The sequence below is a fragment of the Bacillus rossius genome, assembly GCF_032445375.1.
Source record: "Bacillus rossius redtenbacheri isolate Brsri chromosome 4 unlocalized genomic scaffold, Brsri_v3 Brsri_v3_scf4_2, whole genome shotgun sequence".
Lineage (NCBI taxonomy): Eukaryota > Metazoa > Arthropoda > Insecta > Phasmatodea > Bacillidae > Bacillus > Bacillus rossius.
Window position 1 is genome coordinate 39,975,623 of NW_026962011.1, and position 21,358 is coordinate 39,996,980.

The 21,358-nt window shown below is 40.0% G+C and overlaps 1 protein-coding gene across 8 annotated transcripts in view; it reads left to right on the forward strand.

Annotated features, from left to right (window-relative positions):
• Positions 1 to 4,345: 4,345 nt before the first annotated feature.
• LOC134542056 (piezo-type mechanosensitive ion channel component-like) overlaps positions 4,346 to 21,358 on the forward strand; it is a 182,752-nt gene continuing 165,739 nt past the window's right edge. For 7 of the 8 annotated variants that reach the window (XM_063385914.1, XM_063385918.1, XM_063385912.1 and 4 more), the window contains exons 1-2: positions 4,358 to 4,530; positions 6,664 to 6,748. In XM_063385914.1, coding sequence (XP_063241984.1) covers positions 6,685 to 6,748 — 64 coding nt within the window. In that variant the 5' untranslated portion in view covers positions 4,358 to 4,530; positions 6,664 to 6,684. Of the gene's footprint in view, positions 4,531 to 6,663; positions 6,749 to 21,358 lie in introns of all 8 variants that reach the window. The other variant, XM_063385911.1, reaches the window with a different exon arrangement.

A 21,358-nucleotide genomic window follows, 5' to 3' on the forward strand; every position in this document is an offset into this window, starting at 1 on the left:
GCTTCATAATGTCAACGAGGTAGTTGGAGGCCGCAGAAATTTGTTGTGTTGCTGCTTCCTCCAGGAGTTAGTATTGTAGTGCTGATTGTGTTTGTTTTCCTTTCCTCACCACCTCTGCTTCTGGGGCAGTAGTGTTATGCTCATGATAAACTTGCAAGAAAAGGGGAATGAAATGCAGACACAAGTTTCGTTACATTCCAAGTTGGCCCGGCCAGGTAACCAAAAATAGTAACAATTTCCTAACACACTTTAAAATTTGATAATGTTGATATGCAACAACTTTGAAAATTGTTGAGGTTAGTTGTTCACCAAATTTAGTATTAACTATATGTTAAATAGAAAAGTTTACATTAAATGCCTATGTGTTATAGATGAAATATTATTATAAAATAATTACAAACCCTTAAGATAATTATACAAGCAACCTGACAGCTAAGGTGTGGTTACTATTAGGGAAGGGGGGCATGATTTATGCAATTTTACAGACTGCTTTGTGAGAATAAGGGATTCCTCCATTGGCTTTCGGCATCCTCCCTTTCCAAACCATTTTGCACAGACTCAAGAGCCCATGCGGACGCCATAAACTTCATCCCGGACTCGCAGTTCGGCTGTCGGGAGGCCCACTCCACTGTGCACCCGCTGGCCCGACTAGTGGAGGCAACCACTCAGGCCTTCAAGAATCGGGAACACGTTCTTGCTGTGTTCCTGGAAGTAGAGAAGTCCTTTGACAAAGTCTGACACAAGGACCTCTACAAAATGCTTCAATGGCAATTACCCCTGCCTCATCTCTGTCATCACCAGCTTTCTGGCAGACTGGACATTTCCCTTGGCGGAGAAGGGGGGCCTCAGAGTTGCACCCCATTGCCAGCAGGGTGCCACAAGGCACGCGCTTGTGTCCATTCCTGTACAGTGCAGACATACCAACCAACCAACCAACCAACCAGACTAGACACTAACATCTATCTCTGCATGGACAGTACGGCCATCTTAGTGGCAGGTATGGATGCCTACCACCTCAGTTCGTGCATACAAGAACACCTTCTGAACCTGGAAGCGTGGCTGGAGCATTGGTGCATCAAGGCCCATCCGGGCAAGTCTGTAGCCATCCTCTTCTCTCGTCGCAGGCCGAACCCGCCATACCTCTAACCCTGTTTGACTGCCACTTACCATTTGTCTCCACAGCCAAATACTTTGGAATCACTCTGGATACCAGGCTAAACTGGAAACCACATGTGACTGACAGTGAAAGAGTGCAAGCAGAGAGTGCAACAAAATTTTACGCAGTACCGAAGCCTGCATCTTCGGAGTGGCCGGCTATGCTATACGTGCCTGAGGTGTGGGGCCACACTTCAACCAGGATCCTTCATCCTCTCCAGGTAGCCAAAGAACAAATTTCTCAGACTCATAATTTGTTTAGACATCTACACAAGGATCTGCACCCTTCATGCAGAGGTGCCCACTCCGCCCAAACACTATGACTCCCCCCCCCCCCCCCCCCTCTTCCCGAAATTTTTTATGACATTATCTCAATGATTTACTCAATTATTTTATATTATACTTTTTTAGTATTATATTTTATCACATTTTGCATTAATTAAAACTGATTTTCTAATAATAATTTTGGTCATATCATGTAATATTTCCATCCTGAACCTACAGATGCCAAACTGCTTTTGTTGAGGAAAGTGCGGGGTTGCCAATTCGATTTACAAGATCCCTTTCAATTATCAAAGCACCAGAAACGTATTTTCACATTAGAAGCTATTTTTATGTCAATAATATGTACATTTTTCTCGTCTTTTAACCCCCCCCCCTCCCCTGAAATTTTAATGACGCAGTCTGCGTCGTTACCCCCCCCTTGTGGGCACCCGTGCTTCATGCAATCACCCACTGCCACATCATATCGCACCTCATACTTAGAGCCAACCTCCACTCTTACCAGTCGACCTAGGCTCATGGAAATTTCCTGGTCTGAGAGCGGGAGGGTATGACCCAGAGGGGTTGTACACCTACTGCTGTCACCACTATCAACAAACCATTACAGCAAATGGACACCAAAGGAGGGGCAATATACCTATTTATAAAGAATCATCGATCCCCCTATTGACTGGGGGTCCTCCCCCGGGAAAATTTGTATTTCAAGGTGGAAAATGGTGCTATTTAAGCATTTTTATTATCTAAAATTTGATTACACAGCACTTTCTTTGCCCCTGTTTGCCCCCACTTCAAGGTTTCAAAGGGAGGGAGGGGGGGCAAAATACCCTTGCCCCCCCTGTTGTTGCGCCCCTGTGTTCCAGGTACATATGTGTAATGTCGGCCAAGGTACTCATAAAACACTCAAATCGGCCGAGGATGCTAACCAGGCATCACAGAGCACACCCACCAACAACGATGGCTTCCCGGCCGAGCATGGCAACCGCAATCCTTCCTGCGCAGCATGGCTGGCCCGTCCTTCCCCCCCTCCCCCTTGGTGCTCTTGGCGGCGACATCGGCCGAGACACATCTCAGATCTCACATATAATAATCAGCCGAGGACGCCGTCGGCAGCCCAGGAGCCAGTTCACCGCATGCCGTGGCTTGTTCATCCGGGCAGGACAGTCCCAAACTTCTCTGTGCGGTACAGCCGGCTTGGGGCTCTCCCTCCTGCCCCCATCACTCACACCTGGCTCAATAAACCCTGAGGGGCCAAACATGGTTGTTCCAGGCCTCTCCACTCCCCCTATTGCCATGTCATCGGGTGTGAGAATGCCCTCAATCCAAATGAAGGGAGTAGTCCCTCCCCCGGCTCCAAACCCCCTAAGTACAAATGTCAAATCACACTGCAACACCAAACTTACAACCATCGGGCTACTGTGAGGGCCTCTTCCCCTCTCCCCCATCAAGCCCTTCCCATTAAACCACACTATATCATACACCACAACTCATTACACCATGACAATTTATTCCACACCCCCAATCCTACAACAACAATCACCCCTCTGATTCCCCTCTCCAAGGGTAAGGCATCTCTCAAATCACCACGGCCTCTCGGCCGACATAACCCTTTCCCTTAAATGCAACCCCCTCCAAAGTCATTTCTTACAACCTCCTTCAAAACCAAACATTTTAATCCAGATATAGAAGTAATGGACGTCATTCACGAAACCACATGTGAGTGATCGGCCCTGAGAGCCCCGCCATGGCGATGATGACAGCATCACTAGTCCTTGACTTTGATGTGATATCATGCATCATTAGCAACTGTTCTGAGCCAATTCAGAGCCTTGCATGTAGCAGCGATACTACGCCAGTAGCATCAGCGAGCGTCGCACTTATCATCCCTCCTCACTAACAGATATGCCCTTGACATGGCTAGATGCTTGTGGTGTTTTATTTATGTAGGCCAATACTTAAAAATAAAATATTAATTTTTATAACAATAAAAACTCTGTGTTCATGATTATTTTAAATACTAGGTAAAAGTTAGCATTTCACAGATTTTATTTAGCCTACATAAACGTGAAAAATGGTAAGTTTGTACGCTGGGTCTTAGTTACATGTTTTTAGCAATTTTTTTACAGTAGAAATAAATATTTAAAACATAATCAAATGATTGGGTGTATGTGAAAATGTGTTAATTAAATATAAGGCAGATTTTATATTGTTTGGTTGCGTGTTTTAATACAAATTTTAATTTTTATTCCAAGCATACTAAAAACTATCCTCATTGCCCTTTCCCGTCCCTTAATTTCGCGGATGTTCTACAGGCCAAGCCGTTAGTATCGCTGCATTCGCGTGGTACCAGCGTTTGCTGTTAAACGGTCTGAGTTTCCTATATTGTTCTACTACAATATCTGGAGTTATCATAGAATCATGCAACCGCATAGCCAACCTCTGGATAGTACTTTTTCATGAAATATAGTACTTTCCACAATGGTTGGCGACATAAAATTTAAGTATTTTAAAAACTACGTGTCGTGAATTTTCATATCTAAACATTAACACGAGATTGAGTAGCATTTATATTTATAAAAAAAGGGAATTATATTTTGAGAAATTCACAATCGTACTACTAAGTAAGGAAAAAAAAAACATTTTTTTTTTTAATGTATAAAATATATTTCTTGGTTGATTTACGTTTTGAATACAGATACATTAAAAAATACATTTTTTTCTATGCGAATTGAATTTTTGGCAATGAATTTTAGTTATATTGTTTTCGAATTACATTCTGAGAAAATTAGTAACTAGTTTCTTGCTGCAAGATGTATTATTGAAGGCGAGCCTGTCACTGCAACTGTGAACAATTGACACCTACCAGCACCAGCGCAGTTGGTTGCCGCGCAACGCACGCGCATACGCGCAGTCGCGCACGGAATGTTGCTGTGACACAGTTGTTTCAAGTGCGGTGGAGTGATGATGTTTGGTTGTGTAGTTTTGAGTTTTTTTTCGAAATTATAAATATGATTTCAAAATGGCTTGTGCTTCACTTGGAAAAGACTTTGAAAAAACATCATCTGTTTATATTTAGATAAAGTACACATTGGAAAGGTTAGTTTGGAATTTAATAATTGAAACAAATATACATACAGTAGTGGATTTTTTTAGAGTATTTATATTATTATACTTTTGCTACTCACAACAGTCCAACGTGTTGTAAACTACATTTAAATTACTGTAAACACATTTTCACCAATACAGTACATAGAGTATAAACAGAATATATTTATTTAAAGTTCCACTGTAAGTATCAATAAAAAAAAGTTGGTACTACATCGTATTACTTGTAAAATGGTAAGTACTGAAGAACCAATTTAAAATTTTCATTTTTAACTGTCACAGCTTATCAGAAACAATAATGAATAAAAGGTGTGTTTTGTGGATCTTGACTCAGAAGCTGGATCTTTACGAAGAAGTTATCGCAGAAATTGTGGGATGTCACCACATGGCAGCACTTCTACCTGCCTGGTCTAAAATGGGCGAAAATCTGTGGGTATTCCCTTTAGGAGGGGGCGGGGGTGGGGGTGGAGGAGGCACGGGATAACACTTATCATTCCATTTTACATTTAGGTTTTTGCAAGTTCTAGCGTGTTCCCTCGGAGAAGGGCTTTTTGCTTCCGGGGGTGACCTGCTCTCCCCCCCATCCCCCTCAAATCTAGACCCATGCTTGCGTGTACATTTGTTTAAATATCACTGTAGCGTATTTCTTTGTCATTTAACTACCCGTCTTTTGCTCTGATTGCATTAATTTTAGTCTTTAAACCGAAGAAGTGCCTACATATTAGACACATCACAGTGTGTTGGTATCGATTAGGGTGTTTATTGGATATGTCGTTTTTTTTTTAAATGAAGACTTTCTAATGGTATAAGATGTTCGAACCTATATGTAATGCTGTTAACTAATTTGATTGCTATTGTAATCTTAAAATAAAACCTACAATAATTTACAAGTACTAAAGATATTTTTAATGGGTAAACATATGACGAATGAACAAATCTTTACAGTATTTTTATTCATCCAGCTCATACGAAATGCATGAAAATTGCAATTCTCTATTCTAATGAATATGATAGATACACTGTTTTCTGAACTCTGTACACTATGTAAGGGTTAAGGGCTAACGTATTGACTCATTTAAGTTCAACTTAAAAAAATTTCACACGGATAGGCAGGGTTTTCGGGAGAAACTAAGGACCCTGGGGCAAATATTTTTTTTTGGGCTTCGTCCCATTTTTTAAATTTGAAATTTTTTAAATCCCATTAAAAAAAACGTTACCATGGTCGTAACTAAATGTGAACTGTGCGTGTAACATTTATTTATTTATTTATTTATTTTAATATCCTTTGACCCCATTTCTGGGGTATGATACATGTCAAATACATATAGGAAAAAAATATATATATACATATAAAGTTTCACAAAAAACAAAATATACAATTTCACAAAAAAAAAACACAAAATATAAAATTACATTGTACTTATAAGTTATTAATTACAGCATACAAAACTACTGAAAGTATAATTAAAAGTGAAAACAGAACATATAACACATAACTTGTCTACTGTCAATAAGTTTGTAATTACGTACTTATATCAGGGTAAACAAGTGGACCCATTAAAAAAATATATCTTACAACCATGCCCTACTTGTGCCCAGGCCTTGGGTTTTTTCTCCCCCTCCCTCCCCTTTAAATGGCCCTGCAAGTAGGTATGCTTGTAACATATCACGTGCTCGTGATTAAAAACAAACATAAACATGCTCTGGGTATGCCAGTTATCAGTTTGTTTTATCTTTAACTTTGCTGGCACTTAATTCGTACTTAGTGTACTACAAGCTGCCTCAACATTTACAAGAAAAACAATGCAATTTTTTTTTAACGTTCTTTCTGTTCTGTTGACAAATATTTGTGTTCATACTCAAAAACAAATTCTTTCATGTAAATTGCTGACTGGCTACACTCATTGCAGAACTAGTGGCTATTAAAAAAAATATATCGTGACAGCAAAAAAATAAACACGTGAACAAAGTCGTTTACGTATTTAAGAACAAAATGATTAAGCTTGTTGGAAATCTGGCGTTAAATGTTAGAGATTTCCGTGCCGTTTTACAGCTCTCTCGCATGAAATCTCTCCCCGAAAGCGGTTGCCGGATGCAGGCAGTGTGTGATGTCTCTGGTTGCAGGTGCCGGCACGCCGACTCAAGATGCCACCTCACCTGTCGTCTCTGTTCCTCGTGAGGCTCGTGTTGCCTCTCTCACTCGGTGCCTGTGAGTACAAGCTGCTGCCGGACCCTGCCTTCGTGTTCGACTCAGTTCCCGAGCGTTGCGTCTGCCCGATATGTCATTACATGTTGTCATAGTGCTTCTCATGAGCAGTTAACCTGTGATAGTGATGATGCAGGATGCAATATTAACGCAAAGATGGACCCAGTGGCGTAGCTAAGGTAACTGGCTCCCCCTCTTGGATTAAAAGAGAGGGGAGGGTTCAGTAACACGACCCCCCCCCCCCCCTGCTCCGGTGCCCCTTGGGGGGGCATCCCTGCCACCCACTTGCTACGCCACTGGATGGACCCTACGGCCTCACGTGAGACATCTTAATGCCGGTTACTGATGTGAAAGGGGACAGTAATAAAAAAAAAATGTGCCCAGGCATTAAGTATATACAGAAGGGTACTGCAAAGTTAACATGCACACCTTGCTTGGACCAGCATCATTTAAATTTAACATCACACACAGCTTGACAGTGTCCCGACACGAGGGAATAACTTACTTTACTTATAATCCAAAAGCTATACACACAGCACAAAAGTTATTCTCTCAACGGTTGCAGATCTAGAAGCTTGCTGAGGGTAGGTGTGGCGTGGGACTATTCTAGTTGGCGATACTATAACATTATTAATGATGTCACCAAGATGGCGTCACATACGTCATTACCACCCCTACTTTCTTTCGGGACAAGCGCGGGAACAATAAACACACTATTCCTCCCCCCCCCCCCCCCCGCGCGCGTTTTTCATCTTTTAACTGTTATGATTTTTCGGTATCGTAAACTAGATTATAATTCCCCCCCCCCCCCCCCCCCCCCCCCGCTATAGTCTGTTTTGCGATACCGCGGTATCGGAAAATAGAATAGATTTGGTGGTACTGTATTATACGTCATGATACCGAGGAAATATTATTTAGAAATGTCTCACGTTTACAAAATTCAATATCGGTATCGGTAAATAGAATAGCCCTGGTAGGACTGTATTCCCCTTTACGATACCGAAAAAAAAATTTCCTAACGTCTCACTTCAAAAAAATTAAATACACCTGTATGGCAAAATATAATAAACCGCGTGGGACGGTTTTCTACTTCACGATACCGTTAAAAATATTATCTAGAATTTTCATTGTGGTATTTATTTATATCCAGTTATTGCAAAATAGACTAGACCGAATGGGCCTATTTTATATTTCATATCACAAATTTTTAATGTCGAAAATTCTTATTTTATACAAATGAAATCCCACTATCCAAAACAAACTAGATCTTCTAGAATTTTAGTCTCTTTTACGATATCCTCCAACTATTATTTACTAAAATAAAATACGCGAAATTTTTGGACTAGCCGACCTACGCTCCGCAAACCTTTCGCTCTGTTATTACTTCAACGATTACACTACTAACCTTCAGGAAAACGCCCCATTTTTAGATCACCTAATAACTTTTATGATTCACGTAACCAAAACAAATGAAACACACACAACACACCTCTCACCTAGCACATCAAACGAAATTCACATAAAATTACACATCACAAAAATTTAAAAGCCATATAAAAAAACCACTTACCTTTCTCAGCATTATGGCAATAATTGTTTAGTCACTATTTCTCTTGAAGATTATAAATTTACACCAATTTACCTTTCATTATCGCGAAACAGGAACCGTCACTTCTCTTGTCACTACTACATCCACAACCACACATTCTTTCTACAATGTACCGTTATATGATTTAAATATAAATAAACACGACTTTCCTCCTCTCTCGTGAATACTACACTCATTACCCCACATATCCAATAAATATCTTATTATTTCACTCCTCGTGTAACCGACCACTGCTATCCCTCCAAAACTCACACTATCATTCGTCTTTTTTTTTTCTTCCCCACACGGTGCTAATTTGTCTTTCGCTGTTGCCAATACTACATTTTACATTTTCCTTCGTTCCACCATTCTATTTATTATTGGAAAACTTCCATAACGTCATTCATTTTCCCTCCGTGATTCTCAACCATTAGAAATCCAGTATCGAATATTAGAAATAACCATTTGATGCCTTGGCTTTTCCAAGTTACAAAGTGTTGTAAAATATAGACGAATAAAGAACTTTATAATTTTCATACTTTCTACCTTCTCAATGAATATTTATTTAATAATTACTAAATATCCAAATATGTTTTAAATTTAGTATTCTCATTGCATTTCTCTTTCTCTCTTTTTTACATGTTCATATTCCTGACATCTGCACTCTTTGATTTAACTTAAATGGTAGCAGAAAAAATTCCTGTACATTAGAATTTAGAAGGTAAGAAGATAGGTATATTTAATTTTTCTTGTCATAGTCTCATTGTAATATAAATTTTATGCATACTTTTGCTGAAAAACATCCACTGAATACAATAAACTGAACCAACATTACAACTACTCAATGGTTAAGAAAAACTATGCTGTCAATAAATGTCTAATGGGGAGTGTGCTAGTTGTGTGAAGAATGAATGATCTGGGACACCACGGCGTGTCTTTAAAAAAGGAAAAAAAGGCAAGCATTTGGCATATGCATCCAGCGAGTGTCAGCCAGGATGGATGTCAGACAGTGACTGAAGAGGAGCGCCGACAGAGCACTTCCCAGCCTGCAGTTAGGACTGCGGAGAGAAACTAGCAGTCCGAGGAATGATAACTACGTCGTCGTCGTCGTCCTACCTTCCCTATTTTCCTAATGTGCATGTCTTAAGGAAAGTAAATGAGGACTAGTGCATTTTACGATCCCACAACGTTACTAATGTTTTCACAAGACTCTTTCGCTTTTCGACGTTGCCAATATTTTGTTCTGCATTTTCATTTCCCCCCCGCAATCATAACTAGAAACCACTACCTTTCATCTCCTACTAATATTGACGTAATCTTTTCCCCCCTCCGTTATTTTCAACCAATTGGAATTCGGTAACGTAAAATGCACTTGAACCACTGCCATAACTAAACGTGATTCGCAGACATTACTTTTAAGGGTTCGAGTGAACTATATTAGGAATAGACGTGTAATTTTCGTCGTACAATCAGGATAATCTCACGCATTACATAAAAAGTCTCAAAAACTCAACCAGCCCTTTCTCCCCATCTGGTTCCTGAACTTAGCGATTTTCTGCACCCCCTCCTCACTTTTCCCTTTCGATGGCCCTGCCTGCAGTGAGTTGGAGTGTAGCGTCCAAGCGCGGCATCAGAAGGTGTGAGGGGGGGGGGGGGGGTTGCCTGGGGCGTCAGCCCCTCCCGAGCCTAAAGAAATAATTTTATTTTTTTGGTATATTTATTAATTGAAATACATCAACTTTTATTTCCTATAATGTTATATGAAACTATTGAATTTTAGCATTTGAGACCATAAATTTGTAAATATTTCAAGCCTCTCTCTTATTTAATGCCATGTTTTGCAACTGTGTACTTTCTCTGCACGATAGCCCCTCTGGAAAATTCTTCCTGGAGGGCCGCCCCTGGTATTGTCAGGATGAATAGTTGTTAGAGAACAATGAAGGAGGGGTGAAGGGAAGTGGAAAACCAAGCAACATCCGCCACGTTCCCACTGGCGAAGAGCCCGGGAGAGGCGCGTGAAGTGAGCATCAACCACCGCGGTCCCTGCCGCGACTGGTAGGCCTGCGTGCTGGTGATTGGTCATCGGCGGACATCTCGCGTCACGGATTATGACTCGGAGTTTTTTTTTTTTGTATTTTGCAGTACTTCTTATTTTAGGAACTTAATTTATTCCGAGTTTTGAGTATGGTCGTTCAGCCCGTTTGTGCATGATGAAATTGGTTTGTAAATCGGCCAGGCTTTGTCCAGGTCACGTGACATTACATTTCTTCAGCGAACTCTTGCACAAACCTGCCGCGGAACTTAGCGAACTCTTGCACAAACCTGCCGCGGAACTTATAAGTGATTTGTAGAAATCTTCGCTCGTGAGATTTTCGTCGCTACACGGACCTCCATATTGATTCAGAACACTTAAAAAATTCACTAATTAATCCGTAAGCGATTTAAAATTTTTATTTCTAATAATACAGTGGTCTATGTATTTTGGTTGCCTGTATTCAGTATCAAGTTATGATCGCTTGGGTGGGATTTAATTTTAAGCAAGATGACGCAATGCGAATAAAAGTTTCTCTGATTAATTAAAATGAGCAATACGTACTTTCATTTGCCGCAAGTTTTTCGGGCTTTAGATGATTGCTAAGCAGAGACATTCTTTTTGTTACGGAACATTGAGTGTGGAGCGGAGTGGAGGCAAAAAATAATAATAATGCAATTCCTTGTGCCTTCCTCCTGTTGCTGTTGGTAATTCCCCCCCCCCCCCCTTTTTTTCTTTTTTTTCTTTTTGGGGCTCTAAACGTGCGTGTCTGTTAGTGGACCGCCCTCGAACCAATGCCAGCAGCCACACCGTCTTTCTTCCGTCGTGTTGCTCAATTCCATTCGTCGACTGCCCTCAGAGGCTAGGCGGGGCGTGGTCGTCAGCGCATTAGCCGCTGTCATTCTCGCCCTCGCTTTGTCATATTGATTCTCCTCTCGTCCCTCCCCCTCCCCCCGACCCCATCACTCGCCGACGGCCCCGGAGGTGAAAAGCCGTGGCTTCGCGGGCTGGCGGGCTATTAAATTCAGCGGACGGCTCATCAATCCTCTTCTCACTCGCTTACATGTATACGTAGCTCGGGTTGTTCGCTGGCACCGAGGAGTGGCCCCGGGGTGGGCGGAGAACCGTCTTCGGAGACACTCGTGTGTGGTCGGTTTTCTGTTCGCCTCAGCGCTCCTGGAAGTTGGAATTTTCTTCGACACAACGTGCGGAGTTCCTCAGCACGGATATTAAAAAAAAGCGACCGCTTATGTATAACTAGTTTACCAATTTATTACTGTCGGTTATGTTATGAGCTCAATAAGACTTAACTATTTTGGAGGGGGTTTGTCATCAAAATAACTGACTCCAGACATGTTCTTTGCCTTAGGCCGGGTCACGCTACCCTGATGAACCGGAGCGGTCGCTAGTTTCTAATCGGTGATTTCTTGTAGATCAGTTGTTTACTTGTTACATTTTGATAAATTTACTTTGTGCATTCTAAGAACAGCGGTCTAAAGAAAATTCAGCCATAAATCACTGCGGAAGTTTCAGTCGCAGCTACAGAAATGCATAGTGTGACACCAGCCTTAAGGAAGTCAAACTTTCAATAACATTTAGGTTATGTTACGATCCTGTCGGTTTAGTGTTAATGAGTTTTTTTTTTTCGTTTGAAATGCATGAAGTATGTTTCGTCATTGTGCTTTTATAACGGCGTACCACCGACGGAAGAGAGCCGTCTCACGTCCCCGTAAGAGCGGTCTTCATAGAGGCAAGAAAACTGGAGGAGCAGTACTGCGGAGAGATCCAAGTGCGGAATGTCGAGAATGGCCAGAAGGAAGAGCTCGCAGTAGGACAGTTAGCCGCGCAGTTAGCTCGGCACGCTGCAAAGCAAACCTCCGAGGAAGAAGAAGATAAGGAGAGATTGCGGAGAGACTCGGAACGCAATTGTCCATGGCTACCGTGCCCTTGTTGTACGATCGACGACTTTCTTCTTGCCAATGACAGGGCCATAGCAGCCGCCACATTGTATCAGTGGCGGTCCTGGACCTTTTTTACTTTTATGGAGACCCTCCCCCGGAAAATTGACAAATCAGCCCTTTCAAAAAAATTTTTTAAGCCAACCTAGAAATTACTATTTCGAAGATGGGTTAACTGATTTATCTTAACAAATGTTAACATTCTTTCCCGATAAATTATCTTTGAAACAGTTTTATAAATACTTACGTTTAAATTAAGGTAAAATCGCTTAATTATATGTGGGAATAAAATATTTGTAAGTTTTATTTTTCTGGTATGAAATCATGAATTGAGATTTGTATTGACCAGTAAGTACATTGACTTTAATTTCCATTTTCCCAATAATGTCCATATTTTAAAAAAGAACACCAGACAAACAAGTCAAATAAAAATGGAAAACATCGGCGCGGGGCCCTGGAGCGAGTTCTGTGGCCAATGTGGTTGGGAGCCGACTATAATCTTGAAGTCCCGTCGCCTCAAGCCTGTATGCGACGGTAAACCTTGCTGAACAAACATCAGCGCACAGTCAATGGGCAGTGTAACGAACAGAATGCAGCAGTTGTTGCTGGTAGAGTAGGGCGGTGGAGGGTGGAGGGCCTCGCGCCTCGCGTGAGCACCCCTGCGACTGCCTGGCGCCGCGCTGAGTCACGGCGGGGACCGCACGCGACCGCGTCACCCCGCCGGCGGCCCGGGGGTCGCCGCCCCTCTGACTGCTCGTGCGCTATCCCTGTGTTGCAGCGTGCACACACACACACACTCTCTCTCTCTTCCCAGGGCACAATGCACAAAGCAAGTATGATAAAGAGTCGCAACTCAATGTTATAACAATCGATCTTATTTTCTACCTTAAAATGGAAACCACGAGGATTTTGGAAGCATCTCAACAACTTAAAAATAGTACATTATTTACAATTAATCACAGTTGAGATAAAAGTTATAATTATGGAATAATGATAGTAAATCAGTACTTAAATAGTAATAAAATTAAGTTTCACGTAAGATACAATTTTTTTTTGCTAATTCATGCTCATTAATTACAGTTACGATTTATTTTCCCTATATTGGCCCGCACAATAATTTAATGTCATGATTCGGCCTGTAGACTTGCGTCCCCCTGGCACAATGTCTGCTGTTAGCGCCGTCCTTGTTGCGTTGCGCTCTGATGCCAGATACATGTAAAGAGCACAAAAACTTTAAGACGACTTTATAATTTAAATTTTTGTTAAAGGTATTAAAAGAATAATTTTATTTTTTTAAGAGTACATATTATGAGATTTTTTTTGTCATACAGTTTTTTTTGTTAAGAGCATCATTTCATAATATTCAATTCTCTCTTCTAAGAAAATTCATAAGAAAGACGCCATATTGATTTCAACATTTTTTGTCATCAATTTTTAAAATATATTTCAATATTAAAAATTTGTACTTTTATCGAACATAGAAATTAATTAATGGAATGCCTTGTTATTAATAGTGACCGACTGATACAAACAGTATCTCTTTTAAAATAAAAAAATATATTTTTATTTTATTTTCATAATGCACCCATAGTACAACTGTAATCATTATTAAAATGTACCATTTTATGGTCTTAAAAAAATCAACGAATTGATAAAATTAAAAATATACCATATGTTATCATAATTATCGACAGTATACAAAATAATAATGTGATGTGAACAAGAGCTGGGTAGCAGCAATCTGACAACAGTGGGTGCAATTTGCTTTATACTATAGTCTGAATCGCATATAAAGTGTAACTTGCTATTTGAGATAGAAGTACATATCCAGGACCGGACAAATGTATTATTTCATTGCCGACGCACTTGAAATGTAAAATTTTGTCATTAAATGGAATACTCCTGTTTATTATATAACGTAAACGTAATGTATTTATTTATTTATTTTTAATAATTTACCTGTAGATCCCCTTACAATCATTACACTTGGGGATATGGGCTTAGTACCTAAAATCAACATAAATATACGTACATACATAAATACATACAGTATATACATACAATATATGCATACTTCATCCAATTTTAGTAATGCTAAAATCATCTCTTTTGTTCTTATTAGCATAAATAATCAACCCCATGGTGGAAATTAAGTTCTGGGCTGGCTTCTTGGGGGCTATTTTACACTCGGGGGTCGCTACTGATGCATATTATTAGTATTTATTCTTTAAGTGCAGAATTCCTACCGCCTAGACATCCACCGTTTTTTAAATTCGGAACAACAAGGAACATATTCTACAGTTGCCATCCCAGATCGTAACCGATTTCAAGTAGGCCTACGCAGTTACGTATTTGCGACTCCTCATACATGACTTGTGGTGTTCACGTTCAGTTTGGACGTCTATAATGTTCGTCCTCTACAAATGGTTTCACCAGCTAAATATGTTTACTTTTATTTTTTAAAAAAAGCGAATTAAAGCTTATGAAAAATTTTCACCTGGAAATAAAACAATTTTTATCTATCAGTTATAAGTTTGCTTAGTTCTCACATTTAGTTGATGGAGTGAGGAGAAACACCTTGGAGGAAGAGTAGAGTAAGAAGGGAGAGGTTAAAGTACAAAGCATGGCATCGAATAGGTATTTTTTTTGTAAATTTTCATTATTAATACAGCGTGTTAAAAACGACATCATTTAAGACGAAAGCAAAATACATATAAAGAAATTGAGAATTAATCGGCCATGATCTACTTTAAGGAACTATGATAGTATTTTTGATCCATCAAAAATTTTAATAAAGATGGCTGTAATAATTTAAATTATGGAATGGAAGCAAAACAATAAGTAATTTGAAAATAGAACTTGCACTGTTCACTCCATATATTTTTTATAGCCACATGCCTTTAATGTATGCGGAGAATATCGACTGACAGAGATATCACTAGCATAAAATAACGGACAACAAATTTACCAAATTCCTCTTTTACACCCTAACTTAACAATTAGAGTTACACCTCGGAAAATTCCCGATGATTATCAAACAAAAAATTGAAATATTGCAAAGTTTTCGCCTACATTCCAATAAGTGATTGACTATTCGATATATTATCGGGTTTCCTTTGTTTTCGTTGTGTTTATTACGTAATGATTTATTAGCAATAAGACAGTGTATCTTTAGTAAATGGCTTTAATACGCCCTTTTTTTACTTGGGAAATTACAATATTCAGATTCCTATAGCTGTAATACCCCCCCCCCCCCCCCCCAACACTACTTTTTTTTGTGCGCTTTGTGTTCAACTTGCTTCTCAATCCCTTCATTGACATTTCTCAGAGTGCTGTACGGTCTGGACGCAAAGCTTCTGGAGAGCGGCAACCGACTCGCAGGCACACCAACCTACTGTCTTCTGCAAGCGGCGGTACTGTTGTTAAGTTTGCCACTCTTTTCAGCGGTTGGTATTTGCCTAAAGAAATACCACCCAAAGGTTACCGGGCCTTGCGGCGTGTTCCAAAAAGGTCGGCCTCTTGCACCGCACGATGCGTCCAGGTCAGAAAGTCGAGGAACCACTAGCGCACTCGGGTCACTCAGATGCCGCGGTGCAGGTCCCGGTTCGAGACCTGATCACCCCCCAGACGCTACAGTCATGACATTCGCACGACACCGTGCACCTCCGCCAAGCTACAAACCTTTCAAGACAAAATCACCCGTTCCCAAACTACCCACCAAAAATGTGCAACACGCCGTTCATTGAATTTTATATATTTCTTTTATTTTTTCGGTAACTAGCATATTCACGTGTTCTCATGTTGCAAATAAACTTATAACACGAAAATCGGACACGAAATTTAACGTAATTTTTTTTTAAATAATGCGGAGCGTGATAAATATTATGAAAAGTACTCATTTTAAGGAGAAAAGGGGTTAATATTTTCTCACTTTATAAAACCTATTTCTGTATAACAAGATGGCACTAAGCAAATCGGTGTTGCCAAAGTAAAATTTATGGTTTTGAAACTACCCTAGAATAAATTTTGTTAACTTGAATAGTCACAAGAAGATATAATCGGAACTTTAAAAATACCTTTAATTTATTATCCAGGAAAATTATGTTGGAACAAACATGGCGTCAATGATATTTGGCATATTGTTGGCACTCTAACGCATTACGAACGCGGCGCTATCTTTTCAGAATTTTCCAAACTAAAAGTTCCGGTTGAATAGGTACATTAAAACAAAAATTACACAAAACTTATATATATATATATATATATATATATATATATATATAGCAATAAGTATATGTATGTATATTTGTTTTTGCTTAAACAGCAAAAATTAGTCTGTAAATACTTCCTACAAACAAACATAAACCTTATTGAGCTGATTTAACATTTAAGATTTAACAGTAAAATTTTCATCACGAAATTATTTTATTCCGTATGACGAACGATGCGCTATCTCTACATTAGAATGTTAACCAAGGTTTGTCAAAATTTTAATGCGTATTTTTTTTAAATATGTCATTTCTTTTTATAATTATCAATTATAAAAAAACTCTTTTAAAGGATAGTTTTACCATTATAAAGTTTTATTTTTTAAAACCATGCTTGGTGTAAATTCTGCTGTGTTCACGAAAGCAATTGGTACGGATGATTCAGGTGGGTGGGTCCGCTATATTTTCGAGATTCCTGAGACTTCCACGGATGGCAGCACCGTGTTTACACATTTCCGTTCTAATAGACTACCGTTCTGTTCACGAGATCTAAGATGTTTACACATCAATAAAACTAAAAAAATATAAATTGAAATATAGAATTACATTCCAGAAAGTATTTACATACAAAGAATTTAGATGTACGAATACTTAATATTGTAAAATAAAAACCCAAAAACACGTAACGAACTATCTTGCAGAATAATGTTTCAAAGGACAGAAATAAAGAGCTAACTGTTAGTAACCTTTTAAGGTCGCTAATGCCTTTTATAGAGGCCAGAAATTACACACGTCCGAACCACAAGAGCATGCGTGGTACATGGGACCGCAACAGCATAGCTGGGTACTTGCATTCGGACACTGCGTAACTAACATGCTTGTTACTGAAACATTAAGTCCTAAAAAAAACTCTGCAGCATCATCTAAGCTTTACTTTATTTTAAATTAATTTTATTGTGCTAGAAACCATAATACTGCGGTACAAGTCAGTACATAATATAAAGTAAGACATTAAATAACTTATATAAATATTCGAAACAAAGCAATATTTAGGCCTACATATGTTTCAAAGGTATCCGACCAGGTTCAGTAATTTAAATTATTTTAGAATTTACATATGTGTTATAAATTTAATGCCTTTATAATGTACAAAATTATATACAGTCATGATACCCCAGCCATGGTGTATAGTGGTATACTGGTATTATTCCCAAAATTCTTCCCTCCTTTGTGATGTCTTCTTTCGGTTGTGATACGTCTTGTTGCAGCTGAACAGGTAGGGGCGGTTGGTGGCAGTAGAACAGCCTCCATCTGCGGCATCAACGCTAATCTTCCGCAACAGATGTTCCAGATGACACCGCTCTGACGAGAGTATTCGCAGCTCCCGTGTTCACAGATGTTGGCTGTGCTGAGCAGATGACTACTACTTGTTATCTAGTGTTTAATACCATGGAAAATTAAACAACAATTTAAATAGTGTTGTTTACTTAAATTCTAGTTAGTTCGTTATAACTTGTGTAATCATTTTATCCATAATGGCGGTGATTCGTTTCCCGAAGAACGAGTTGGTACATGAAAATAATAATGTTTGCTTGTCATTAGTCCCACGTTCAACGAATTAAGCCTCCTATAGTTTATTACACTCACGCAATCTAAGTACTTTATTAAATAAACCTTTAATAAAAATTTTATTGTAGATACCTGCTTGAAGCTATTTTGTGCTTAATCTATTTTGCTCGCGAGGTCCGAATTTATAGACGGACTCATTTATTTAAGCTAAGTTTTTGCAAAAAATATTATTATTAGGTTATGGTTACATGCTACAACCGAACTAAAGTTGATATGTTATGTAGCCACATTTGAAAACGTTGGTTCGAAAAAAATGCTTGTCAGGTTTCACAGGAATCGAAATTCTACAGCTTAAATCGATAACAGTGTATATTTCGGTGTTGATTATGATACATTTTTAAGTTTCGAGATAAATAATTACAAAAATTTACAACATTTTCGAATACCCGGTTATAAATTATACATGGCGCAAAATCTACGCAAGCATCGACTTCCTGAATTTCTGCTTGCGTTTCCGAATTTCGTACTTGAAGTGGTCCGAAAACTTTAAAAGATACAGACGTTGTGTTTATAAAATGCTAAGATATTAAAATATACATCACGTTTTCATCTGTTAAACTTTTCACATAAAATAACGTTTTCAAATCCAATTGTTATTGACAATTATATGTGTTTCCACTATAAATATGAATTATTTAAAGAAGCCTAGGGGAAGAAATTTGTTTTTTGTCTACTGTTTTATAGCTTCAAGTTTCGGGTGGGCGATGTTTGTCGACTTCGGTGCTTTGTAAATGACTGTGATTTGCTTGTTTGCGTGTTGTGACGTTAAGTCGCTTGCGTACAGGGCCGCAACTAGAGTCTCTGGCACCCGGGGCATGAATGGATTCATGCCCCCCCCCCCCCCCTCTTATTTTGCACATACCACACCAATAAAGCGGGGGGTTCGGGGGCCCTACCACGGAAAAATGGTGCTATGTTGAGACGTTATATAGTAAATCAGATTAGACATTCCTGGCATGCAAGTTAAAAAACTTTTTACCAGTTACCAGTTGTAGTAGGAAGGAATTACAATGCAAGCGATTTCGGCGCACCCACAGCTTTGCGCCCGGGGCGTATGCCCCGCTTGCTCCCCCCTAGTTGCGGCCCTGCTTGCGTAGTTCATAAACCCGGCTTTAAAACACATCCAAATGAGGTGGTCTGAAGTGCCGTGTAACCGTGGTCTCTCGCACTAGTTTGCCCAAAAATGTTCGCTTCGCCGTGCGGAGTGAGCGACACCCCTCCGTCGCCTCGTCTATACACTCGCCCGGTCGGCGGGCCCCAGGGGTCAGCAGAGCAGCGGTCGCCCCGCGTGGCCACTTGTTCTCGGACAAGTCGGTATTTGGGGCGGGCTGCGTTGGAGAAAGTGTCCAATTACCCGGGGCTGGAGGCGGTCTTCCTGCGCCTCGATTACACTGGACTGGTTTACTAGCTACTGGTCGGCGTGCTGTAACTAGCTCAGACCACTTGCTCGCTAGAGGCATCGTGGGAAGTATGTAATTGTTATTTTCTTTCAATGACATTGTTTCATGTTTGTTTTTTATTATATTTATTAAGACTTTGTTTTAAATTTAAAAAAAACAACAGATTTTTTAAAATAATTTTCCAAGTGTTTTTTTAAGACTGAAGATGGTTCAAATCAGAGCAAAGAAAAGCGAGTAGCGAGAAATCAGACAGAGAATAGTTGTTAAACTCGTCCAACTAAATCAGGCTTCACTCATTGGAAGCGTGTAACCGTTGCTGGTAAGAGTTTATCTAGACTTCTAGAGTGTACTACGGCGTAATTAGTCTGAAATGACTCGTGTTCTGTCCGAAGTTCCCTTCACACAGGGCAGAGCGCTGAGGATCGTGACTGCAAGAGCTGTCCGCTCGCTGCTGTTCACGTCCGTGGGCCGCAATGCCCTGTCCGTCCCTCCCCCGGGCTCGGAGGACAGTCGGCGACGCTCGCCGGTACTTCTGGCGCGGTGTCGCCTCTGGACTGGCGCGCAGTCTTCTCCCAGTGCATGGGGAAACTGTGGGTCGTTACCACAACGCCGAACGTACAATAACGCCGAATACCATAACGCCAAATGCCAAATTGACCGCAACGCCGACAGCTAGAAAACTGCTGTGTACCACAACGCCGAAAAATGTTGCTGCGGGGAGGGGGGGGGGGGCACAGGAACTGAACGAATTTGTGTGCTAACCTAACCTAACCTAACCTAACCTAACCTTTGTGGCAGTCCTGCAATAACATTTTTCGGGTTTAATGTATTTCGGCGTTGTGGTAATTCGGCGTTGTGGTACACAGCAGTTTTCTAGCTGTCGGCGTTGTGGTCAATTTGGCATTTCGGCGTTATTGTACGTTCGGCTTTGTGTTATTTCGGCGTTGTGGTGCGTCCCCACTATGATGTTTGAGCTGTAACCATTTATGGCGGAGAAATGAAGATAAAGGTGTAATGCAAGTCCCGTGAGTGCTTTCAAGTATCTGTACCGGGATTTTCAAGTCCTAAATATTATTCTGAAAACACGTGTTTTTTTTACTCTTTTAAAAATACAGTTGAAAAACGAAATACGGAAACAGAACCAACTAATCTGCTCTCAGTATTTTCTTAAGTGCTTTTTTTTTTTTTTTTTTTTGTAAACAGACACACCACTCGGGACATCTTGAGCAGTTTTTAAATTGCGTGGGTTCTTTTGGAGCTCTGCACATCCTTTGTGCGCGACGTACAACCCTATAAGATAAAATTGAAGAACTTCCCCTTCCCCTCCCAAGAGGCAGTTTGCTCTAGCAACAGGTCCGCTGGGCGGGGGAGGCGGTCCGAACTATTTACCGCCGGCATCAAAGAGAGATTACGCCGCGTGAAATGCAGTCTGAAAGGTTCCGCAGGAGAGAAGTTTAACGTCTCGCCACGAGCTCCCGCAAAACTTCTTAGGATCCACGGCATATTTGAATTTAAAACTCCACTACGATTTTAAAACGCATTCGTGTGAAAACGTGTAAAAAGTGTTACTGATAATGTAAGATCAAACTAAATACATGTATTTTCTCTGCAGTCCATTTAGTTCTTTCTTTTTTTGAACAAACTTCATGCTAGATAAATCACATTTTTTTGGACTTGATAAATAAAAGGTTCCATGCTTGTGATTTGATTTAATGTTGTGATATTGTTGGTTGATTTCATACGGTGCTTGAATGGTGTATTAACTTGTATTTTGGTGTTGTGTGGTGTGTAGATATGC